The sequence below is a fragment of the Schistocerca cancellata genome, chromosome 2, assembly GCF_023864275.1.
Source record: "Schistocerca cancellata isolate TAMUIC-IGC-003103 chromosome 2, iqSchCanc2.1, whole genome shotgun sequence".
Taxonomy (NCBI): Eukaryota; Metazoa; Arthropoda; class Insecta; order Orthoptera; family Acrididae; genus Schistocerca; species Schistocerca cancellata.
The window spans coordinates 973,742,065-973,769,500 of NC_064627.1; the positions used below are offsets into that span (position 1 = coordinate 973,742,065).

The window sequence follows — 27,436 nt, forward strand, 5'->3', positions numbered from 1 at the left end:
AGCAGCATTGCATGTGTTTCTTTTGGCGTCTTGTCAAGCTTAAAACAAAACTTTAAATTGATCCTTTGCTTGTTCGTTGTCCCGATCTCAGTTCAGAACCAAAGGACTAAAAAGCACTTCATCCAACAGGTCTAACATGGAACACACATGATGCTCAACTGAACTACAGTGGGGACAGGTTGTCAACACCGGCTGCTATTAAGGTGCAGCATTGAGAGTTGCCAGAGTTGCCCTATCGGCCATTCTGACTTCACTCACCGAACTTCATTGTCAGAGGTTACTTTCATAATTTCTTATAATCTTCTTTCATGAAGAACTTTAAAACACTTCTCACCTTCTCACTCATTTATAATTTAACAGCTTAAAGTCCAGTCACTCAGATAGTCTGGGACAAGTTAACGGAGACTAGACTCCGCATTGACCAACTGCAGTCACCTTTATGAGCTAGATGTTATTGGGGGTCTTCAATAGGAAGATATAACAAGGTCTGAAATGTTATATGGACAGCAAATAAATAAATAAAATAAAGTAAAATTAATGCAACTTACTCTTTCAGTTGAAAATCACAGATATATACTATGTGTGTTCTACAAAAGCAGTCACTGAGGTTGGACATTGGTGTTTATTGGTTAATTTTAATTGTCTCCCTATTGTCCATTTCCTATCATTGCCTCTTATAAAAGCAAGTCACACAAAACTTGAGTCAAACATGTTTAAAAATGCCAAATTCAATAAAAAAATATAAGTAACATAAATAATTCATATAATGGAGAATATATTGCAACCAGCCACAATATGTATGCATTACTGTTTATACTAGACTGCTAGCAAAATGTTTCAAGTCACTCTTCCTCATCAGAAATGAATCAGTGGCCCAAAATAACACAAATACGTGTATACAAACAATAAAACACCTACAAATGTGAGTAGTTGTAGTAAATATATTGCCAGAAAAGAATTAGTACACCCTTTTAGACATTTCCAATTCACTCAAGATTTACTGTTGCAACAGTTAATATCGAGTACATGAAATGTTTATATTTACAGATCAATAGTGCAAGCGGTTCTAAGGTACCACATGTCAAACCATGGTGAAACACCTATATTAGTATGTGGTCTAGCCTCCATGGGTGGCAATGCAAGCACTGACTCCCGCATCCAGTTAATTGTACATATGATGAATACTGTCCTGGAATATGTTATGCCACACCTGCCCAACCTGTTAACATAGTTCTGTAAGAGATGTTGGTTTAGGAATCGCATGAGTCCCTTCTTGTCCCATCATATCCTACATGTGCTCAATTGAAGACAAGTGTGGAGATCGTGCTGGCCCAGGGAAATTGCTGCATGCCTTGCAAAGCACATTGAGTTTCACAGGCAGTGTGTTTGCGAGCATTATCCTTTTGGAACAATACAACACCTTCCTGTTGCAAGAACAGCAAAATAATGGGTCTAACAGCATGATGTACTTATATAGTGCTGGTTAGCATCCCCTCCAGAAACACCAAAGTTGAATGAAAGTTATAGCTTACTGCATCCAAAATCATAAGGCCTGGGGTGGAGACAGTGTGTCTTGCATGAATGCGTTTTATGAGACAGCACTCAACAGGTCTATGTCATACGCACAAACAACCATCACTTGTGTGCAGGCAGAATTTGCTTTCACCACTGAAGACCACAGTGTGCCTTTGCATCTTCTAAGTGATCCTCTGATGGCACCATTCGAGCCATGCATGTCGATGCTGTGGCATGAGTGGAAGATGGGCTAGAGGTGTATCTGCCCATAGTATCACGGCTAATAACTGGTTTGCAACAGTTTGTTTTGATACGTCTAGGCTTACAAACCCTCTTATTATACTGTGGTAGCTGTACGATCTGACATTGTTGCGTTTACAATACATCAGTTGTATGGACATATGTGCTATCTTGATGTCCAGAATCTCATCTAAGGGTTTGAGAATGTTCAAATGCCCACTGATTGCACAACTGATGCAGCATGTCCAACTTGTGTGGCAATTCTCAGAAAAGACTATCCCACCACTCAGACAGCCACAATTTGACCCTTTTCAAACTTACTCAGTTGGTTGTAGAAATCAAGAGTGCATATCCATGGCATGGTTGCCTACTTGCTTCATACATCTGCACTGCTCTGAGCCTTCTGGCTGTAAGCATTCCCTATTAAAGGGTAGACACAGATGACGCTAAGGTAGTTATGATACTAGTCTATATGTTGTTGGATGATGTTGAAACCTACTGTCCCCCAGATGGCATATGCTATTACTGGATCAAAATCAACATCTTTCCAGGTATACTGTATTTCTGGCAGTGTATGTGTATCCTTCCTTATGACACAGTCATGAAAAGTCAATACCTCTGATGTGGCAAATAATTTAAACTACTCATAATGCAAATAATAATAATAATAATAATAATAATTAGCTCCTGCAAGAAATGCACTTGCTTAATCAGAGAGGAGAGTCACTGGTGTTTATTTAGAAATAGCAAAGAGAAACACATGGGAGGAATAAAATATACAGGCAGTAAATGTAGGAAATAAGAAATACAATATTAAAAAAAGGATGACACAGTGGGGGAACTGGGAGTGACTGAGTGAAAGAAATAGAATAACTGAGAGTGGGGGAGACAGGTATACGTACAAAAAACAACCATATATGTGTAGATACTGTAAGAACAGGGTGATTATGCAGTTTTATGGAACTGGAATGACTATTTTGGGTAGCTGTGATATAGTGAAGCCGAATCAGTTATCTTCTACCATCAAACCATGCCACATGTTTCCTGTTGCTAATAAGTATCATTTAAATACAACTTTGCTGATTTATAGAAAATGTATGTGATTTTGCTAATGTTTTATTATGGACTTTTATGTTTACAACGCTTTTTTTCAGTTTGTTGTTGCTGAGAAAAATGCGTGGTAAGGACATTTCTTTGAGCAAAGCATTGTCATGGATTTTGCGCCATGGTGCAGTTAAAGAAGGGCTAGCCATTACTGAAGATGGTTTTGTGGCAGTGGAGGAGATTCTGAGCCATAAATCATTTAGAAACTATCAGTTATCAGATATACAACGTGTCGTGGCAGAAAATGAAAAGCAGAGATTTGCATTACGAACAGATACTGAGACAGGGACACTTTACATTAGAGCTAATCAAGGTCATTCAATACAGGTAATGTCTATTTAATTTTAGGGCTGATAACTAATGTTATATTATTATAACTAGTAGATAGTACTTTGAAACCTCAAAATAACACAACTTAGAAACACCTTATTTGCTTTGGTGTGTGGCAGTATATTTATTTTTATGCATGTTCTGTAGCACTAGAGTTGCTAAAATATGGAACAAGTCAGTTTTTTTTCTTCTTCTTCTTCTTCTTCTTCTTCCTCCTCCTCCTCCTCCTCCTCCTCGTCCTCCCCTCCCCCCCCCCTCTCTAAAATATTGTATACTATGCTATGAAACAACAATGTCTGCATACATTAATGAGATATTCATGCTACTCATATTGACACATGAAGATAGACACAGCATATTTTGCAACAAAACATAACAGTTTTATTTACACACCAACTAATGAGACATCCAAGAATAAAACTAATAGTTGAAAATAAATATGATATATTATACACTGAAGAGACAAGGAAACTGGTACACTTGCCTAATATCATGTGGGGCCCTTGCAAGCATGTATATGTGCTGCAACACGACGAGGCATGAATTTGACTAATCTCTGAATTCGTGCTTGAGGGAACTGACATCATAAATCTTGCAGAGCTGTCCATAAATCCGTAAGGGTACGATGGGGTGGAGGCAAGGCATCCCAGATAAGTTCAATAATGTTCATGTCTGGGGAGTTTGGTGGCCAGTGGCAGTGTTTAAACTCAGAAGACTGTTCCTGTAGCCACTCTTTAGCAATTCAGGTCAGGGGAAATGTCAGAGCCATGCTGGTAGTTTTCTTTGATTCTGAATGATTAGTTAATTCACGATTCTGGGTTTTTAAGGAGGATTCCTCTAGATGGCCCATGAATAGATTAGCATATGATGGTGCAATGCAGGTGCCCATAGCCGTACCACGGATTTGTTTGAAGGTAATGCCTTCATTGTTACATTCCATTCTGGATTTTCCATTGTTTGAAATCAGTACTTAGTGTTCTCTCTATCACCTTTCATTTTGGTGCTAATCAATGGTACTATCAGGACATGTGGCAATGCCTGTGAGAAAATGTGAGAAGGAAATGGTCTGAAATGTGGCGGACAATTGATGGCTGTTGCATCACAATAACGCAGCTGCACGGTCATCCCTGTTGGTGCGTGACTGCTACACAAAAAATGATATCACTGTGCTTCCTCATCCTTTGTACTCTCCAGACCTGGAAACCCTATAGAAAGGATGAAGATTTGCAACAATAGGTGAGATGAAAGAAAGTTAACACACAGTGCTTTGCACAATCCAGCATGTGGCATATCAAGACTGCTTCTGGAAACGGAAATGGCATTTTAAGTCGTGTACCAATTGTGGAGGAGAGTATTTCGAAGTAGACCATGCACAATAAGTAAAAGATGAGCACAGAAAAATTTTGTGGACCAAGTTCTGAAATTTTTTGAACAGACATTGGACAGAAAATCAGCTAGCCCATTCTGTTACCAATTTGAAAGTAAATTTTACCCGCTGATGAAAATCCTAGTCAGTTTTGACATTCCGTTAAGTCATCAAAGGGATCAAATACATTTATTCGTTTTTCTCAGTGATAATACTGGCACCAAAATGAAAGGTGATAGAGAGAACACTAAGTACTGATTTCAAACAATGGAAAATCCAGAATGGAATGTAACAATGAAGGCATTACCTTCAAACAAATCCGTGGTACGGCTATGGGCACCTGCATTGCACCATCATATGCTAATCTATTCATGGGCCATCTAGAGGAATCCTCCTTAAAAACCCAGAATCGTGAACCCCTCACCTGGTTCAGATTCATTGATGACATCTTTGTGTATCTGGATCGAAGGTGAGGACACCTTATTCACATTCCTCCAGAACCTCCATCTTCTCCCCCATTTGCTTCACCTGGTCCTACTCAACCCAACAAGCCACCTTCTTAGATGTTGACCTCCACCTTAGAGATGGCTACATCAGTACCTCCGTTTGTATCAAACTTACTAACCACCAACAATACCTCCACTTCGACAGCTGCCACCCGTTCCATACTGAGAAGTCCCTTCTGTGCAGCCTAGCCACCCATGGTCGTCGCATCTGCAGTGACAAGCAGTCCTTCTCTAAATATACCGAGGGTCTCACTGAAGCCTTCACTGACTGTAATTATCCTCCCATCCTTGTACAAAAATAAATCTCCCGTGCCTAATTTTTTCAGTCTCCCACCATCTCCCAACGTCCCACAGTCCGGCCACAGAGGCGCATTCCCCTCATAACTCAGTACTATCTGGGACTGGAGCAACTGAATTACATTCTCCGCCAGGGTTTCGATTACCTCTCATCGTGCCCTGAAATGAGAAATGTCCTACCCACTATCCTTCCCACCCCTCCTACTGTGGTATTCCGCCGTCCACTGAACCTACACAATATACTTGTCTATCCTTACACAACTCCTGCTCCCAATCCCTTACCTCATAGCTCATACCCCTGTAATAGACCTAGATGCAAGGCCTGTCCCATACATCCTCCTACCACCACCTACTCCAGTCCGGTCACTAACATCACCTATCCCATCAAAGGCAGGGCTACCTGCGAAACCAGTCATGTGATTTACAAGCTAAGCTGCAACCACTGTTCTGCATTCTATGTAGGCATGACAACCAACAAGCTGTCTGTCGGCATGAATGGCCACTGACAAACTGTGGCCAAAAAACAAGTGGACCACCCTGTAGCTGAATACGCTACCAAACATGATACCCCTCATCTCAATGACTGCTTCACAGCCTGTTCCATATAGATCCTTCCCAACAACACCAGCTTTTCTGACTTGCGCAGGTGGGAACTTTCCCTGCAATACATCCTACGTTCCCATAATCCTCCTGGCCTCAACCTTCGTTAGTCAGTGTCCTCACCCATCCAGCCCCCTCCCTGTTCCCATTCCAGCACTACAAAGCCGTCATTTCACTGCCACACCCAGCCTTTTAATTTATTTTTATTTCTCTCCTTTCCACTACTTACCCCCTCCCTTCCCCCCCTGCCCTCCATCTAAACTGCAACACTTCACTGTCTGCCACTCCCACCATACTATCCCTCCCCCTCCCCGCCCAGTCCTACTCCTTACCCCCACCCAGTCGCCACTCCCATCATGCAGTGGTGTTGCTGCTCGCAGTGTAGTTTCAGCTCTCTGAGACTGCAGACGTGTGTGTGTGTGTGTGTGTGTGTGTGTGTGTGTGTGTGTGTGTGTGTGTGTGTATTGCTGACAAAGGCTTTAATAGCTGAAAGCTATGATTGTGTGGATCTTTTTACTGTGCCTATCATGTCTCAGCACCTCCGCTATATGGTAAGTACTGATTTCAGTCTTGCAAAATTATTTCACTGCAGTAAATCATAATATGGTATCTCCTGTCACTTACTGCATAAATGCTAAAATGACATATTTAGATAAGTGAATATCAAATCAACTAAAATCAGTCAACACAGAAAAAGCAGTTTACTTGATGAGATACGTATATGATTCTATACAAGTTGCTCCCCTTCTGGCAGAAGTTTATTCTAGTTCAGTGGGGCAGCAAAGGGTTCCATATAATTGGAAGAAGACACAAGTCATTCCCATTTTAAAGAATAGATTTGCATAATTCGAGAACCATATTACTGGCATCAGCTTCCAGGAACTATGGAACATGTTTTATACTTGCATATTAAGATCTTTTCAGAGAATGAAACTCTCCTTTATAGAAATCATGGTGGATTTCATAAATGGGATCCTGTAAAACTCGGCTTGCTCTGTTCATCCTTGTGCCGTAAGAGGGCGACAGATGTCCTCCCCAGATTGATTCCATGTTCCTTGCCTTCCAGAAGGCAATGGATGCAGTTCCACACTGTTGCTTAGTCAACAAAATATTAGCTTGCAGAATGTCGGACCAGATTTGTGAGTGGATTCAAGACTTTCTAGCATGCAGAAGTATGCTGCATAAGCACACACTTCTGCTCTCCGTGATGTTTATTCAGCTCCCCTAGCCAACAGGATCTTCAGATGTCTCCCACTTTAAGCATATGTTGGACAAGGTGATACAGTGCTTGGTCTGATCTGCCTTACTGGCTATTTTCCTTGGCAAGTTGTACCCACAGGTAGAATAACTTGTAACACTCTCTCCCAAAATGATGTCCAACATTGCTGTGGTTGCCTCTGTGTATGATTACAAGCCTGCATCATAGGCAGGGAAAACTACACTAGGTACTGAAATTGCTGTCCAAGACAATCTCTTCATATGTATATTACCCTGAGATTATTGTTTTACAAGCTACATAACATATGAATAAAACCTCACTGATGTTGGGCCATTACTTTTAGGTGTTTATTTTTAATTTCCCACTGTAACATAAACTCTAAAAATAATAGGTTGAACACTTCCTCTCCTTTTTTTCAGTGTGTTTTCTCCTATATGTATTATGAATAAAAAGGCAAGAGGTCCGAAAGTGTGTTGCTGAATTTTAAGCTTGCTGAACACCACTTCTTGTTGCAGGGAACCTACAGCTGTCATGGCATACTGCAACACCTTGATCTTGCCATTCTTCCTCATCCTCTTCCCTCCATAAATTCTTGTATACCACTTAGTCAGCCTTTCTGTTGTCTTTTTCTCCTTCTCTTTCCAGGTGGTTGCCATGAGGGTAATCTCTTGGCCCATCAGTCTTTTTCCATTCTTTTGATATGCCCTAACCATCATAGCTGTCTTTCTTCTATTCTATCCATAATGCATCTTCTCTCGTTCCCTCATTTCTTACATGGTCATTTCAGGAAATTCTACATGCTCTTCTGAAGTGGCCCATTTCTAAAGCTCTACGTCTCTTTGTATTTTTTTCTGTGCATTCCCATCACTCACTTCCGTAGCTTGTTATTGGTTATACGATGGATTTGTGTTAACATATTTTAACTTTTAGGATTTAATTTTTGCATAGCCATACTTCCCTACCTGATCTGTTGTCAGATATCCGTCACAGCTTCTATCATGCGATAGGATATTTTACACACTTTAATATGATGTCGGCCAATGTCCAAGTTACTTCCCTCCTCAATGTAACAAAGGTATTTTGTATTTGCAAAATTAATTTTCAGACCCAGCATTTTATACTCTTCCAACAACTTCACAAGCGTGTAAGATATGATTATATCCTCATCGTTGTTTGCTGAAACAATCGGATCATCAACATAGAAAAGTGTATCAGTACATTGGTTCCCTACTTCAGTCCCAATGCCCAGGCACTTTCTATACCACAGATCCAGTGCCTTCTGACATATATCTTAAAGAGCGTGGAAGACAGAAAGCATCCTTGTCTTCCACTTTATTTCCTTGTACTCTGTTCTTTCTTCCGGTAGTAGGCATTTAAAAAAAAATGCTTCTCCCACTCTAACAGACTGAAAATTGGCAAGTTTGCTCTTTCTTTTACTTCTTTCCTCAGCCATGCAGCAATTATCCATGCTACTGCCCTCTTGTGCCCCCATGGATCAGTTGATTACCTCATATTTATCCTCCCACATTTCACTTTTCCTTTTACAGCCATCCTTTCTTACTTCTCTGTTCATTCTAACATAGAAAGCTCTATCATGTTTGTCCCGTTTTCTGCCAATTATTATAAAACTTTTTTTAGGTTTACTTTGTTTTTCAAAGCTTTATGAGTCCACTATTGTGATCGCTTCTTTCTTTCTTTCTTCTTCTTGCTGGCCCAGTGCTTCAAATCCTGCTTTATGTACGCATTTTTTAATTCCTTGTACATAAGTTCCACCATTCCTTCTTCTAAGTGCCTCTGTTTAGCAACTGTAATTTATAAAGAAATGGTACAGACTCTTGTTTCAAACTACTTACATTGTATTTCATAGCATCCACTGTCCTTGGAATACAGTAGAAGCCCAATATAACGTGATACGATACAACACGAATTTGTATGTAATGTGGTATAAGGTATGTCCCCCAAAATAAAAAAAAATTATGAATGATTTTGCACTCACAGTATATTTTATAAATTTGACAAAAGTCTTATTACAGTCTGCATGTAGCCTTTCTGCAGTATAATTTACTGCTCCAATCTACAAGCTCTCTAAATGATGACCAAAATAAATGGGCATAAGTAAAATCAACCATCAGTTTGTCTTATCAACATACCAGCATTGTTGCTGGACAGAAGCCTTGAATTCACACCTCACAATTAACACTGTAATGCAGTCAACAAAGTGATTACACAACAGTGCTCGGCAGTAATCGAAATGAGCACAACCATCATGTGGATCATAAACTATTCGTTTATTGTCTAGATTTCTGTGTGCTTGTTATGTCGTCACAGAAATGGAAATTTTATTCTGCAAGCTATAAACTAAAAGTTATTGATCTGTGAAGAATGGTGAAACTAAAGCAAATTTATCATGTGAGTGTGGAGTACCTGAACCAACAGTCAGCAGATGGGTGAAAAAAAAAAAAAAAAAAAGAGAGCAAACTTAGAAGTTTTCTAAACACAGTTGAAAGTGATGTGAGAATTGGCAGAAAAAGCACTAAACTAGGAAAAAGACAGTGAACTTGACAAATGCCTTTATTGGTGGTTTTTAATAAAGATAAGTGAAGGTGTACCACTTTCTGGGTCAATTATTAAAGCCCATGCTGATAAATCTCACTTTGATTTACATGGCAACAAATATTTTATAGTTTCCAATGGATGGTTTTGGAGGTGGAAATGTCACCATTGAATTTGCCAAACAACCATTGAAGGAGATCAAGCTCTTTTGACAGTGTATCTGCTTCACAGTTTTGTGAAATTCTACACAAAGTAATGTTAGGTGAAAATGTAAATGATTATAAAGAGTATAACTGTGATGAAATGGCACTTTATTTTCAATTGCTTCCAACCAAAACTCTCAATACGAAAAAATAATTAAATAAGAAGAGTTTGAAAATGTATAAATGCACAATAACCCTCCTCTTTGCCACAAATAAATTGGGGAGCCATAAGTTGAAACCTCTTTGTACAGGTAAAAGTAAAAGCCCGGGATATTCCTAGCATGTATACGTATCGATATTCCAATACACTTAAAGGCATTCAAAGAATGTTTGGATGACATGTGACATTTTCAGCTATTGGTTTCAAGAAGAGCTTGTTCCATCAGTGAGCAAGTACCTAGAGTCACTTAAACTGAGAGAGGACGCTCTATTAGTCCCTGCTCACTGTCCAGATCATCCACCTGCTGATGTGTTGCAATCACAAGATGGAAAAATAAAAACTTTGTTTTGGCCAGAAAACCATGGTGGTATTAACTCAACTACTGGATCAGTGTATAATATGTGCACTCAATGCTCATTATTACCATGAAATGCTCACTTCAATAGAAAATTCAAATGAGGAAATGGAAATGTTCTTGAAATCTGTAAATCTTAAGTGTGTTGTTTCTTCAGAAGGCTTGGTGTGGCAAAGCATCAGTGTGACCATTACTAGGAATTGCTGAACCAAGTGTTCCATTGAAGAAAATGCAACAGATGAATGCTGCAGTGACATAGATTCCAACAGTAGTGACATCCAGTCAGCATGTCATGTTCTACAGTGCAATATTGATCTTGAAGACTTGAGCTGTTGGGTAGTCATTGACAAAAGGGAACTGATTTTGGAGACTGTAGACGATGAGGACATTATTGACTGTTTGAAATGAGAGTAGTGAAGCAGTTGAGGAGGAGGATGATGAAGTTGAAGAAGAAAGTGTAGATTATATTTGTAGTCCGTGTGAAGTACTGGATAATATAAATAAAGTGCTATGTGGATGGAGAGACAAAGTGAACCAGACCAAATTAAGTTGTTGCACCTTACGAGCATAAAACAGTATGCAATAAAGAAACTGCATGAAATGACCCACCAAAGAAAGCTGACTGACTTCTTTAATGCTGTAGAATAATGACATACTGTAGCTTGCAGGAAGTGTTGTAAATTATCTTCCAGTACTTTACTTTATATACCATATTAAAAATTGTTATTGTTTGGGTAGTGTTTGAGTGAAGCTTGCCTAGTTGCTGTACCCTATTTTGTCAGTTTCCGCAGTGTTTTACATCTAATGTTCTGTATGTATATTGTATTATGTGGTCTTCCTAAATTTCCATGCCTAGTTTGTCATTATGTGGTTTACTCTCGATATACTGTGGGTATGCTGTAACATTTGAATAAATCAAGTCCCCAACTACCGTATTATATCCAGCTTCTACTGTATTTGCCCCTTTAATTTGTTTTTTGTTCCTTGGATGTTACTATCATCTGCCACCTAATGGGAAGTGGCCTGAGCCATATTCTGCACCCCTGTAGGCTCTAACATCATTTGTTCTTAAATTGAAATTTTTATTTTCAATAATATAGTCCGTTATTGACCTGATATTTATGGAAGGACTCTCCACGTATGCTTGCAGATCTGCTTTAACACTTTAATATCTTCAAGGACAAAGTCTCACGTTTATCAACTAACCTTTCTCCAGTGTAATTTACTGTCTCATCATACAGGGTGTTTCAAAAAGAATATACGTATTTCAAATGCATATATTTATTATTAAACTTAAAGACATATGCATATGAAACATTACACACATATTTACAAACCTCTCAAGTTCAGATTACAGATGTTCAATATGTCCTCCATCAGCGAAATGAACAATATCACATAAGTACTCAAATTCCTCCCATACTTGAGCAAGCATGTCCTTTGTCACTGATGTTATGGCAGTATGGATCCGGTTCTTCAACACTTTCAGTTTCTGCGGGAGTGGTGGTACATAAACATTGTCTTTAACGAAACCCCATAGGAAGAAGTCAGAGTGTGTCAAATCCGGTGACCATGGAGCCCAGCTGAGACATGGTTCAGTAGTTTCATTCAGATATTCACGCACTTGGCGACTCCAGTGAGGGGGTGCCCCATCTTGCTGAAAAATGAAGTTGTCTTTGTGCATTCTCAGAAACAACCAGTTTTGTAACAGCGAGATACTGCTGACCATTAACCATGTTTCCATCAAAGAAGAATGGGCCGTAAACAGATGATTGAAATATCGTACAAAACACATTGACTTTGGGCGAATCTCATACATGTTCAGTGGCTGCATGTGGGTTCTGTAGGCCCCAAATTCAAACACTGTGTTTGTGTACCTGACAACTAATATGGAAAGTCACTTCATCACTGAACACGATGCATTGTGCGAAAGTGTTATCATTGTCAATAGCATCAAGAATCTCATTACAAAATGCCACATTTGTGTTTGTCATCAGGTCACAGAGCTTGTATGGCTTCATAACCAACCGAAACATGCCAAATTGTTGTTGTAGGCAGTTGTAACTCCCTACGGGCATAACGAGTTGATTTTGAAGGACTACATTGGAAAGCAGTTTGAATTCGTGCAACATTTTCTTCAGGAACATGAGGGTGGCCAGGACTTTTTCCTTTACGTACACATCCTGTATCCAGAAACTGTCGACACCATCTGTGAATGTTCCACTCATTTGGAGGATCAGTTTGGTACCTCAACCTGAAATGTCTTTGCACTGTAATCACAGAATTGCACTTCACAAACTCGAGAACACAAAATGATTACTGCTGCGGAGTAGCCATTTTAAACTTGTGACAGTTACCAACCGAAACAGAAGACAACTGACATCTAGTGGCTATTAATATAAATTAGACTACATATTTGTTTCTCCAATAGCCGAGCCGAGGCGCAGCGATCGATAGTTTGGACAAAATAATACTTTCTAATAAAATAATACTTTGTAATACAAATATTCATTTTGAAACACCATGTATATTCCCACTACTCCACTGTCTGTGGCAACCCCTACTTTTCCACTAAAATTTTTCTCACAGAATTCAAGTGTCTAACAATATTGTTAGAGTATTTGCTTCCATGCATTTTTCACCAAATAACTAAGTTTTATAAGTATAATATCCTTTTTCTTGAAATGTGCAATCTGCAACACTTGATTTAATACACTGTAAATATAAAGTTTCCTTATAAACATGTTTTATTTCTTGACATACAATTAACATAATGTTATGGCCACATCTTCTCAAATGTTGTTGTACCCCTCTGACGGCATTGCTACTTCCTAATAAATCTAACAAAGCAATACTGACCAGAAGCACATTTAAGTGGCCATCTCAGTTCCTTTACAGTTACTGTGATTAGTTACACTGAGGTCACCAAATGGATTACAACTAATGAGAGTGGACTGCCCACTTAGAGTATCTCAAAATGTTCAATATCCATACACTGGATAATATTTTATAACTCCATGATCCTGGTGTCCTCTCCTTATCAAAACCCTTTTAATCTTTCACATTCAACATTAGGACAAAAAAAAGTTACAATAGTCACCGTTTCTAGAAAAAGTCTGCTTATCCTTGACCTCACAGAATTAATTTGGTGTTTTAATACCCGTTGTCAAGTACAGTACTTTAACATTTTTAACATTCATGTAAATTAGAATTATCTTCCATGATTAGCCCCAGCTGCTAAGGACACAGGAAGTATGGATTCATAATGTAGCACTTTATTTTGCTAGTTGTTGCCATCAAATAGCAACTACAAACTTTGGCTTCACTTTTGTGTTTGCTTTCACTTCTCACTTCCTCCTATGAGTATTTTGAAATGGTCTTTTCACTATTGACTAAAACTAACCACTTGAGGCTACTGTAGAACTATCAGACTTTTTGACAAACTATGCTTTGAAGCTTCATTTAAAATCCTGTAGGGTCACTCTCCTTCACCCCAACTCTCCTGTGATCACTCAAGACTCCTAAAGACCCACCAAACTCTTTCTTTTCCAACCAGTCTCTTGTAAGCACTACTTCAAATTGTACCACTAACAAAATTTGCCACTCCTTATAACTTTGCAATTACTCTGTTTATGAGGCAATAACATGTTGCCTCTTCTGAAAAAGGGACCTTATTAGGATCTACAGCAAGTCGAAACCATGTAGCATATGGTTAGTCTACGTTGTGTGTTAAATATTAGATGTCACCAAGTGATCTTTTTTCAAAAGTTTTGTCAGTCTTATAGCCTTGGCACTGCCTTGCTCTTTTAATTGACTGCAATACCATTGTATGAGCCAATACTTGCTTGTTTTGTCTCAATTATGTAAGTCTTGGCAGTTTTAATCTTTATTGTGAAATCCCCTTGAGCTGTGTCTGCTAAAGGTCCCAGCTACACACATATATTTATTTCTGATACTCCTGATCTTCATTTGAAAAGGATTATTATATGGCTTGTATACTGACATTCATATACAAGAAGAAAGTTCAATGATCTGTATTTTTTCATTATCAGATTTATTGTAGTTGGTTACAACTGTGATGCTAAATCTGATTACTACGGAACTTCCACACTGTTCACGAGATTCCTTAGTGACAAGCATTGTTCCAGGAACTCATTGGTAAATTACATGTTCCGTAAACCAAGAGACTATCACCATTCTATTTCATGCAGAGAGAGAAAATAACGATGTTGCCTTATTGCACAGTATTAAAAGATCAGCAAAAAGATCATCAGTTATGTTACTGGCGACCATTCCATATTGAAAATGGGGAATAATTTTGTGCTTTGATTGGTGTAATCCAAAGTGATCAAGTCTGTTTTCTTTTTGGAGGCACTTCCTGTGTTTACAAATAAAGTTATATTAAGAACTGACAATTTGTAGCTGTAGTTCTCTTACTATGACATGTAATATTAAAAGAACAGTTAATACAAATCATTCATAAATATTTCATGCATCTTAAAATGTATTTATATCATGGATGGATTAGTGAATATTTAGTTTTATTTTTCAATAAACTTTTCTTAAAGGTTCATCACAAAGGTTTTGGCCACTCTTATGTTACAGATGTTGCTAAGACAGTCACATATATATGTCACAGTTTTCAGAAGCACTATGTAGCTCCTTTTGTTGCAGAAATTATTCTGGTGTTTGTTTTATTTAAAGACATGGAAATTAAATAACCTGTCATTGACATCAATTATGTTTCCCATACCGTAAAACTTGGAAGTTAGCTCCACTTTCTCAGCATAATAAAAGCGTAACCTGTAGTAGAAGATACTAATAATCCTTTTCTATAGGCCATACAGAAATTGGATCTTGATCCAATACTAGAATCTTCAAACACTCCTGTGGTTATACATGGAACATACAAGAAGCACTGGGAAAAGATTAAGCATGAAGGTCTAAGTCGCATGTCAAGAATGCACATTCATTTTGCTCCTGGTGAGCCTGGCAAGGAAGGAGTTATAAGTGGCATGCGTAAATCAGCTGATTTGTATATCTACATTGATATGCCAAAAGCTCTTGCAGGTAAATAGCTATGAACACTATACTGTATGTCCATGTTTAAAAGTCAAAAAATAAACACAACAAACTAAACTGTCCAACTGAGTGGGAACTGTGGGGAATAGTGTAATTAAAAGAAATTCAAGTTACAGTTCCCATTTTCAGTTGTGCAGGAATTGTGTGTTTGAGATGCTTAACTAAAAGTTGTGAGTTGTTTTCTGTTATAATTTCTGATCCTTGAAATTTGTGCAACATGTTGTGCTTAGTATGAAAATTATGTTTATACTGATGAAAAAATATAACCTTCATTGATAGGCCAATATAATGGTCATGATCAAAGGTTTTATTATTGTCAGAACAGAAATTCCTCAACAACAGCACTGTTGTAGTACAAAGCTCAAAGAAACAAGACCTTTGGTAACTTGGTTTTTATTCTGTGACTTTGTATGATTATAAAAAATTGTTTCAATGTAGAAGTGTGCTCCTTGCTATGTGGTTTTTGGAGTGTGCGTCCCTTTCAGGTTGCTGTTAAAACAGTTGCACTGAATCTGGAAGACGGGAACTTCTCTCTTGAAAATTGTTAGAATTTTGCAAGATCTGCAATCATGCAATGTTTTGTGTCACCAAACCTTGGTGTTGTAGGAAACATGACTGCATACTATTTTGTAGGACCAGACAAGACACTGAACATTGAATAAACTGCAGAGCAATTAATTATAATATGATGATGGCAGTAAATACCAGATAACTATTTATAATAAATATATACATTTTTTTACAGATACACACGTTCTCGAGTTGTCATGAGTTCACAGCTTTAGTTCCATGTTTGAAATCTAGTGAGAAGCTTCTGCAGACAAATTGTGAGGGTCTTCCATTGATCCTATGGATGCTCTGAGAGAATGTTCAAATGTTATATGATGTACAGGTTGCGGCTCTTCAATGTGTACATACTCAGGAGAGGACTTCCATCCTCATTGGTGCAGCAATGCTCCACATCTGCCACGGTCAGTTCTGATTCACGTTGTATGCACCAGTGTCACTGGGATGGATGAAAATCTGTTAGTTGCTCCCAGGCAGTTTTAATTAGTTGGTGATGCATCAACGAAGTTTAATCCTGCCATTGATTGCTCCAGGCTTCTTACACATCGAAGTGACTGTTCTGCAGCCTGATTGTTGTTCACCACGATGATTTTCTAGAACTTTCTAGAACTCAGTTGCAGGTTTTCTGATAATGAAAATTTTGAATGAATTGGTAATTCTAGGTTGTTTTTTATTCTTGAACACCCATTCATTCAGCAATGACCGTGATCTTCTTATTGATGGCATGAAATATTATTAAAAACCAGTAGCCACTGCATTTTTTGGGAGCTGTGTCATTTATTTTAGTGTAAACATTGTTTAGCCAGGTGTAACAACAGGACTGTTGCAAGCTTCTGGAGTATCTTGTTCCAAGTTTGATTATGGCTGCCACATTCCACGGCTGGATTTTGTGTCAGTGATCTATATAGTGTAGCTCTGAGGTATTTTGGAGTGTTGCAGTATTGGAGTGTCTGATCTCTAAATATGATGTTAGGTATGTAATTTGCTTATTTATTCCGTAGGTGTTTATCTCTTGTTGACTTAGAATAATGTAATTAACAAATCACCAGTCTTTAAATTCAGTTTCACCTACAATAAGTTTTTTTGAGTTCCTTATTGAAAAGAACCGGCCTCTTGAAATATTTTCGGCAACTTTTGGTACACTGGTGGCGTCTACCAAGTACACACGTATTCTGGGATACCGTAAATATGACACTGCAACACACACACACACACACACACACACACACACACACACACACACACCAAAAAATTAGAAATTTTTCTTTATGAACAAAGTATGGCCAATTCAATCATGAGCTCAAACATGGATTCAGGAATATATTTTACGAAATAATGCTCTGTTTGTTTCCCTTGGCACAGGGATGCATCAAATTTTGGAGCAGGTGGAAGAGGCTTAAAAATGTCGGTATGATGCCAGGCAGGGGCTCACCACTGGTTATGTAATCCAGTTTTAAAACACTGGTAATCACTATCCTTTTCAGATTCACTCGACATTTCTCATCCAGTGCTGTTCACAGGCAGAGTAAATGTCTGTTCAGCATCGTCTTCACTTGACAGTACTTCTACATCAGAGGTATCACTATCCATGTCCAAAGTTGCTTGTGATAGTAAAAGAAATTAATGCAAATATCACTAACCTGCACACGAATTTTTAATGAAAAATAATTCCAAATTCATGTCCATTATAATTATCCGGGCTGTTATGCCGTGGTCGGTTGATGAATTCGATGGTGATTCCCAACGTTTCGTCTCCGACTGCGGGAGACATCTTCAAGGGGGTCCGTAGCTTGATGGAAGGTCCAACACACGCACTGGCTCGCTACTGACTGCCGCTAAATTCCGTGTCTGCGCGCCCCCGCGCCGCGGCGTGACGTCACGTGTTTTGAAAACGTCAGTGCAATTGGCCGCTGTCCGTCGCCGTCGATCGCCGTTACCATCACCCAGTAGTGGACGAGTGGTACACATCTTCTTTAACACCGGCATCCATATACCGTTTAATTTGACGCCCTCCTCCTTTCGGTTGAAATTATTTGGGTGTTTAGCGATTTCGACGTCACACGTGACGTCACGCCGCGGCGCGGGGGCGCGCGGACACGGAATTTAGCGGCAGTCAGTAGCGAGCCAGTGCGTGTGTTGGACCTTCCATCAAGCTACGGACCCCCTTGAAGATGTCTCCCGCAGTCGGAGACGAAACGTTGGGAATCACCATTGAATTCATCAACCGACCACGGCATAACAGCCCGGATAATTATAATGGACATGATATTTCCGGCCGTGAAAGTTTACATTTTAGTAATTCCAAATTACACACAAAGAAAAATTGCACCCCCACAGTCCTATTGTGTCATATGACACGTTAAGATTCAGTAAATAAAAAAACATGCAAACTTGGCAGATATTATTTCAATCATCATATCTAAAAAAATTCTGTTCTATCCCAAACATGATTAAATTAAAATACAGGCAATATATAAAGAAATGAAAGTATAGTGTTCATACTTAAATGACTTTGCCTTGGCTGTGCTCCAATCCATTTGCATGTCTCAGGAAAATGGCTCACAGGTCAGATGCCACTCCTGACATCTAGTGGTGAAAGCACAAAGTTAGGCCTCATCGCATAAACACTACTGCTCTGTCAGCTGAAAAATAATCGATTTTGTGTGTTGTATATGACACGCAGAATCCGAAGAGTTTACAATAAATAACTGCTTTTTATTTATTTATTTATCATGTGATTACACTTACTCAATTCACAGCAGTATTTACACAATAAAGCACAAAAGGAATATTCAAATGGAGAGGCACTGATGATATCCTCCAGTCTCCATTGAAACATCTTTAGAAACATTGCTCTCCAATGTGGTCAATGGTCTGCTCTGAAGCTCCACAGTCACGAAATGGGGAGCCTGAGTGTCCCCAGTTGTACATGAAAGACTTCTTCCGTGTCCACATCAGTTGACACCAGGTTCTTTTAGGCATTTGCAACCTGACATACTGACATACATGTGGCGGTCTTTGAGACCATGTTGGTGTATGGTGGTGTTTCTCCCTGCCTCCTTCCACACATCTTCACTCTTGGATGGCTGGATCTCACGAGCTGTCCAGAATAGTTTATTTGACTTCAGGTCTGGATGCTGGGTGGACTGAGCACAATTTCCTGGGCAGATACTCTTTAGAAAAACTCTTAATATTTTCCGATTCACGAGTCACTGCTTCTTGTCATCTCAAATGTGGTGGAGCAATGTTACTGAGAGAAAACAGCCAAGATAGAGGAGTTGATCTCAAGGTGCCCATTATGATTTTCATGGTATTGTTCAAATGATTATCTTCGTTACTGACATGCACACCCTTGTACCATATTGGTGTGCAATGTTCAGTCACAGAATATACGAGACAAGGCTGCTGTACAGATAATGAGCCCCCACAAGAAGTTACAGCTAGCTTCTGGATAATGTTGTTCTTGGTCTTTAACTTTTCTGCAAGTGAGTGAGGTGAATCCTGAATGATAGTGAATGATCCATTGTGATTCCAAGATACTTAGGGTGAGGGTTGTTCTTTATTGTTTTGTTACAGAAGGTGACATTTAGTGGTTGGTTTGCTAAGCAACTGCTGAAGTAGAAAGCTGTCACTTCAGTTTTTGTAGCATTAGGACACTATCTCCAGTTTCTGTAATAATCACCCAAGTAGTCTCAGAGGTCTTGTGTGGGCACATTTTCTCCATCATCTAGGGTATAAAATAAATAGCTGCTGTTCTTTTCCATATTGGTAGCTTAATATTAATTTATTACTTAGGTATTTTTCAAAGGAAATAGTTACGTGCAGCTATAGCAACAGACTTGTTTACAATACACTACTAGTTTTCCTGGTGCTTTACAGTTAACATAGCTTCTTACTACAAAAATAACTGGAATTTTCAACCTTGAATCAAGATAACCATAATTTGCAAAAGGAATGACTAATGTTTCTAATTTTCTATTGAACTGATTGAGACTCCCATTTTCTTGCTTTATGTTAGACAGAAGCGTGCTGAATACCTTTTCATCAGAGAACATAACTCCTCTCTGAACCCTGACAGGGAGGCAAAGTCACGTGAAATTACTTTTTGTGTCTTTTATTGTGCTTGTGCAGATTACAGTTCAGGTTTAACTGAGTTTTACTATCATCAACTCTCAGAACAAGTTGTAAGAATAAAGCTGGCGCGCTCTCTCTCTCATATCTTCCTCAATTTTTATAAGATGATCCCCAACACCGTAAGCAGTACGCACAGCTAATTTAATGGAATATTTGGCACATGTTTTTGGTAATACTGTGAGAAAACAGGTTTTCTTCCTAGTTTATAAACAATGATGTCAGCAGAGGTAAGTTCAATGAAACTGGTTTCATTAACAGTCAGGAAGTCTGTTAGTGAAATGTCACTCAGAATAAATTCAGATACTTGCTACATAATTCAAGAAATGTGGCCAATTTAATATAAGTTTTCAAATGTCACTGATCTCTAATTCTTGTATTGTTGCAGATGGTTTGAAATTCTACAGATCCTCAAATAATGTTATACTGAGCCCAGGAAATGACAGTGGGTTGATACTGCCAAAATACTTCAGAAAGGTTACTGATAAACACGGAAGAGAATTAGAAAAATGACAATTTCATTTTGAGTGTGACTCAATGAATACAGTAAACATGTAAATATTTGTCAGATCTGTAAAGACAGAGGAGAAAGGAGGGCAACTAATTTCTGTAAATAAAAATGCACATTAATTGTTTATAAAAAATAATTATATATATATTTCTGTACAAAATATACAATGCAAACAAAATCTTTATCTGGAACTAAAGATCTTCCAATTTCCAGCAGCTTCTTATCCTACAATGTTCGCCTTCCCATCCAGAACTTGGACTTCCCTTTGGTACGTAGGCCTCTTGCAGGTCTTGAAAGTTTACGTCGTTCTTCTTTATGGAGCTCTGCTTGCTTTTTCATTTTTGAATATTTGTCATTCTGAAATGTACCAGGAATTCACAGGTGTAACTATGGGTTACAAATTTTTTCAATGTAAGTTGTAAAATTAAAGACATATTGTAATTAACAATTTAATGCGGTGACTTAATACAGCCATCAGGAATTTGAGGAATAGCACATTTGCCGTCAGATGCACAAATTCATTCTTTATTTTCAACTGGTTTCGCTCCTAATTACCATCTGCACAGGAACAAAAAACAGTTATACACTAAGTGGATATGCAATTCCAGCTTCCAATTGGGTAAGTTGAAAACTATCACAGCCAAAAAATGTTTACAGAACCACATATAACAGGCCATGATTTCAATACCAGCATAAAACTGACTTTAGTATGAACCTTAATGATCATTATGTTTAACCAAAGGGAAATCAACTTTGTGCTGGTATTGAAATCATGGCTGTTACAAGTGATTCTGTAAACATTTTATAACTGTTTTCAACTGATCCAATGGAAAGCTGAATTGCATATACACCTAACCTTTTTTCCTTCCTGTGAAGATGATCACTATAACCAATGTTGTTGTTGTGGTCTTCAGTCCTGAGACTGGTTTGATGCAGCTCTCCATGCTACTCTATCCTGTGCAAGCTTCTTCATCTCCCAGTACCTACTGCAGCCTACATCCTTCTGAATCTGTTTAGTGTATTCATCTCTTGGTCTCCCTCTACGATTTTTACACTCCACGCTGCCCTCCAATACTAAATTGGTGATCTCTCGATGTCTCAGAACATGTCCTACCTAACGATCTCTTCTTCTTGTCAAGTTGTGCCACAAGCTCCTCTTCTCCCCAATTCTATTCAATACCTCCTCATTAGTTATGTGATCTACCCATCTAATCTTCAGCATTCTTCTGTAGCACCACATTTCAAAAGCTTCTATTCTCTTCTTGTCTAAACTATCTTTCGTCCACGTTTCACTTCCATACATGGCTACACTCCATACAAATATTGTCAGAAACGACTTCCTGACACTTAAATCTACACTCGATGTTAACTAATTTTTCTTCTTCAACTATAACCAAAAATGGTCGAAAATAAAGAATAACTTTTTACAGCTAATGGTAAACATGCCATCCTTCAAACTTATTATAATACTTCTATGACACACCACTGCACTAACTGAGATTATGTGTAGATGTCATCACATAAACACCTGTTACTTCATGCTTGGGTACACAGTTTGCACCTGAAGGCTTGTCCGCAAGTCAGGCATGCTATTATGGTTGCTTTTCCGTGACTCATTTCTTCAGACAGCGTTTGCCACTTGTAGATAGCACATGCCAAAACTTGTGAAGAAATACTGACAGCCACAAATGAATTCTTCCCCTTCACAGGAAACCCAGGACAGATCACCCTCAAAGCTCCTGCTTATAATGCATCACTACAAGGCACTTTCAACATTCACTTCTCGAAAAATATCCCAAAATCCCTTCCAAAAAACAATTGCCCCAAGAAAGAGTATTTTGTCTCACCACATGAATAATGCCAGTTGAACTTTCTATTGTGGACTGTGTCATGACTTATAACTGAATCATGTTCATAAGTAAAAACATTAATTTACCTAAGTGCAGCTTTGGAGGATGGAAGTCAACAGCAATCAAATGAGTATACTTGCAGTGTCACAGTTCATTTTGCATAATGATACTTTGAAAACATTTGTTTTGTGCCATGCCAAATAATATTTTCAAATGATAATGATCTTCTCTGGACACTGCACTCATACAGATTTGGTTATGCTACTTCATCACAAACATTGCAAACTCTCACATTTAAAACCAGGAAAGTAGTTTTCACTATTAGGTTTGACTACACATGTCATTTCTCTCCACTTCACACTTCTGCATATCAGTACTATTCTCATATGAACAAATACAATATAGAAAGTTTTGAGTTTTTATTCTGAATGAATAAGGCTTGTTTTCATTTATCATTGTTTTAAATATGAAGTAAAAAAGTTGTAATATTTACTCGAATTTTTCAGCAACAGGGCTGTACTATAGCACCATTTGACACAATGTAGCAAATAACACCAGTGGAAAAATGCTCCTACTGGAGCACAAAAAAGGTGAATATGCTCCTGTTTAAAAGGCTGGCTCCGACTGAAAATTGAGGCCGACCAGGGTGGCCGAGCGGTTCTAGGCGCTACAGTCTGGAACTGTGCGACCACTGCAGTTGCAGGTTCGAATCCTGCCCTGGGCATGGATGTGTGTGATGTCCTTAGGTTCGTTAGGTTTAAGTAGTTCTACGGGACTGATGACCTCAGAAGTTAAGTCCCATAGTGCTCAGAGCCATTTGAACTTTTTGAAAAGCTAGGTACGAGCTGCCTCATTCTGTGTTCCTTAGCATCTTTAAAAATGTTCACAAAAATTTTGGCAAACAAACGTATTCATACTCTTTCTAATATGCAACTCAACACCTCTCACTTCTACAAGCTCCCATAAAGTATATCACTCACACCAACTAGCCCATCACTGTATGTAACGCAAACCACTGAAACTCACCCATTCCCTCTCGCTCATTCATTCATCCCAACTAATTGTCATTATTTCTTTAACTGTCACTGTCTCACAGCCACAGTATCCTTCATTCTGGCCTACTACTACTGTCCCTTATCTCTCTCTCTCTCTCTCCCTCCTGTTCTCAACTACTGTTGTCTCGCTTTCATTGCCACAGACTCTGTCTCTCATTGTCAACTGGCTGTTGCCCACTTCCTCCTCCTCTCTATCTTCTCTCCCACTGGTACCACCACCTTCACTCTTTTCCTAGCCCTGTCCTATTACTGTCACTGTCTCCTGTCTTCCAGTATTTATTACTTTTCCATCTCTTCCCCATTGCCACCATCTCCTCCTCTCATGTTCAGCTGAGTCTTATAAGCAGCAGTATATTTCCCTTTCTTGCACTCCGACGTGTTTTTCCACTGGTTCCCTTCTTTTCCCCCCACAGCAGGGCATGTCACTCATATGAAAAGAAAATGTTCGGTATCTTAGCAATACGAGGGGGGTCTTATCCCCTTCAAAATACTCTCCATTGTAACATTTGTCCCACCAGTACTTCCACTGCTTGAAACATTTTTTGTAGTCTTCGTTAGGAATGGCTGATAGCTGCTCCCTCACTTTTTCTTGAGTTCTTCAATGTCATCAAATTGGTGTCCTTTCATGTCCCTTTTCGTGCTTGGAAATAAGAAAAAGTCACATGGAGGCAAGTCAGGTGAGCAAGGTGCATGGGGCAGTGGAACCATGGCATTTTTAACTAAAAACTGTCTAACAGAGGTGGCTGTGTGGGCAGATGCGTTCTTTTGCTGGAAGAAACAGCCTCCTGTCTGCCGCAAATCAGGTTTCTTTTGGGGAACACCGAGCTCCAAGATAACCCATCAATCTCTGACAGTTGATCAGTTGTCTGTCGACAGTCAGTGAGCACAAGCTCTCAAATTTTTTCAATAATTTCGTTGAATTAGGCAGTTCATGGACATTCAGAACGAGCTTTGTCATCAATCAATTTATTGCCATTTTTAAATTGAGCAAACCACTTGTACATTTGAGTTTTTTCCCATAGTGTCATCTTGGTAACCTATTTTCAACATTAAAACAGTTTCAGAAGCATTTTTACCAAGTAGAAAATAACATTTCACAGCTTCCCATTGTTAATTTAAACTTGCCATCATAAAAAATGAAACAATAACAAAACAGCACTAGCAAAAACAATTGCTGCAAATGAACAGAACAAGCCGGGTTGACAACACAGTCAGCATTGAACTGGCAATGAGTTTTGTGCTACACACGCCTAGCAGCATAAATGCGTACTACACAAGCTCTGCACAAGAAATTTTTTTTGGCGTGGGGGTGTGTACCCCATGGTATGTCATAAAAATTTCAGCCATTTGCAGTGCACTGCCATCTTGGAATCTGTGGCTTGGTTTTCTTGATTACGGATAAAGATTTTTGAAAATGGGAAGTTGGCATTTCTAGATAAATGCACAGAGAATACACTGTTAAAATAAAGCTTTTTTTGGGTTAACCCAGGAACAGCCCATGAACTAAATGGTGCCTCCCTGTGTGAAATTCAAACTTTGACTTTGTACTGTATGAAAGTTATACTAAAATGATCCTTCTGTTGGGTATACATATGGTCCCTAGCCCAAGGGCTATCTACAACACATGACCCTTAATTTCTATCACCAATAGCACCAAAAAAATCCCATTTTTATATGCGATGTATTGGAACATATTAACAGTGCAAGCTGTTGCAGGCGTTTCGTTAAGAGCAATTGAGAAATAGAATTCCAAAACTTAAAGATGAATAAGAATGAATTAACATTCTGGGAAACATTGTGGTAAGCTTTACCTATTGTCGTGCTTGACAGGTTCGAGTGAACTTTCTGACTGTGCCATGAACAAAAATTGTTATCTTACTTAGTAGATAAGGTATTAGCTCTAATTAGGGAATCTATTAGTGTAACACAAAAGTTATGCCTTACTTGTCTCCTGATACAGAAACATTCGTCCAGCATAAACACATTACGTTACAACATCATAAGCAGTACAATACAGGAATGAGTGAAGTAAGAGTTAACCCAAGAAAAAGCAGATGATTGGTAGTGATGTATCAGTATGCTTTTACAATGTGATAAATTACTCTAGACATTATTGACAACGTGCAAAAGTAGTGTTTCTATTCTGCAGTTGTCTTCACTACTATAAGTCTTTTGTGTGTAATAAACTCAAGATGTGTTCATCCAAAAGTGTATATAGAGGACAACAGCATTTTGGAGATTCAAAAAAGCTATGTCAGTCCTGAAAAATGGTCGTAGCATAAAATGTAATGTGTTTCTGGTTATGCCTACTGTTACTATCTACATGAAGGAGTGAATTCAAACTTTATCTCAAACAGATGCAGTGTTTTCTATCAATTCAACCAGACAGATAAAAACTGTAATCTACAACGTAGATATTTATTCATACATATGGACCAATCTAGATTTGTTGATAAGCATATATGTTATTTTAAGTTCATTCAGATTTTACACAGAATTAAGCTCTCAGACCAGCACAAAAAATGCTATTATCTGTTATTTTGTTTTCTTTCCTTCTATCTTCCTCCTCCTCTCTCTTCTTCTTTAAGCATTTTCAGACATGTGGTAAAGCTGAGTGAGATCGTTCAGTGGTACTTAAAATTCTTTATTTGAAAGTATTCACCTTCAAAAATCTGTTGTCTTCAGGGGCTGCAGCAACAAGTTATTTGCTAGCATTCTGCAAATCATACAAATTAATTGCAACTTCCTTGCTCTGAATGTCTAGCAAATATGCTGTGTGTTGCTGAGTAACGCTTTATAGTATAGAAATTTTAAACTTTGGAGTCAGATGGAATATCCTAAGGTATGCACTGAATGATATTTACTATAATGTAACATAAAAAATAGTTTGGCCTTGTTGATGATTTTTTTTCTGAAATACATTCACACAAATAGCCCATTTCCACAGCCATCGCTCTTGGGCAAAATGATGAAGTAAAAAACAGAAATCAATCCAAACTGAAGACATTTGATTCCATTTAGGAAAAGTAGCATATCTGTCAGTTGGTGGACTCAAGTTGGCAGCACATAATAAATAATGAAAGAGCAACAGACAATTAAACAAATTTAGTAACCACTGTACTGCTTCTCATATATGATAGATCAGATTGGCAAAAGGCATTCATTTGTGACAGCTGTCTAGTGGAAAAGGACTCACAAACAAGACAACTGCAGGAGAGGAGCAATAGTCATATATATGGACAATATGCATGCATCTCATTTTGTTATATCAGAGTGATAGGCTACTGTAGACAACAACACATTCACTGAAACATATTGTATGTATTGTCCTTGTCAATTACTACTAATTCTCATCTTCCAAATAAAATAGCAACTTAGAATAGTTTAATCCACAGGGAAACATTATTGTGTAACAGAGAAAAACTTGAGATTACAGACCCTTCAGAATTCTTCTTTCTCAAACATAGAAAAACAGGGTACAGATAGAAAAAGGAAGAAAGACACAGACTACAAAACAGCCTACAATTTTTTTAACTGCCATTATCAAATGATGAACAATGAATAATTGTGAAACATGTAGTAGAGCGTCATCATATAGATTTGGGCATCACACATTTAACAATACAATTTGGCAATTACTTGCAATATTGGGTCTGTATGCTACCATCCACAGAGTTTCCATATCTACTTCCAAATAAGAATGCTGAAGTCAATTATAGGGTTCAATTTTCTGTAGCATCTGTATGAAAACACAAAGCAAGTCCAATTAAGCAGTCAGGCTTCATTTTCATC

The 27,436-nt window shown here is 38.4% G+C and overlaps 2 protein-coding genes across 3 annotated transcripts in view; one reads left to right on the forward strand and one right to left on the reverse strand.

Moving 5' to 3' along the window:
• The window catches only part of LOC126162946 (tRNA 2'-phosphotransferase 1), a 62,914-nt gene extending 42,035 nt beyond the window's left edge, over positions 1-20,879 (forward strand). For both annotated transcript variants that reach the window (XM_049919779.1, XM_049919778.1), the window contains exons 2-4: positions 2,910-3,186; positions 15,287-15,518; positions 20,617-20,879. In XM_049919779.1, coding sequence (XP_049775736.1) covers positions 2,929-3,186; positions 15,287-15,518; positions 20,617-20,741 — 615 coding nt within the window. In that variant the 5' untranslated portion in view covers positions 2,910-2,928 and the 3' untranslated portion in view covers positions 20,742-20,879. The remainder of the gene's footprint in view (positions 1-2,909; positions 3,187-15,286; positions 15,519-20,616) is intronic.
• Positions 20,879-27,436, reverse strand: part of LOC126162947 (nucleolar protein 10) — a 99,398-nt gene continuing 92,840 nt past the window's right edge. The window contains exon 14 of the mRNA XM_049919780.1: positions 20,879-21,096. Coding sequence (XP_049775737.1) covers positions 20,965-21,096 — 132 coding nt within the window. The 3' untranslated portion in view covers positions 20,879-20,964. The remainder of the gene's footprint in view (positions 21,097-27,436) is intronic.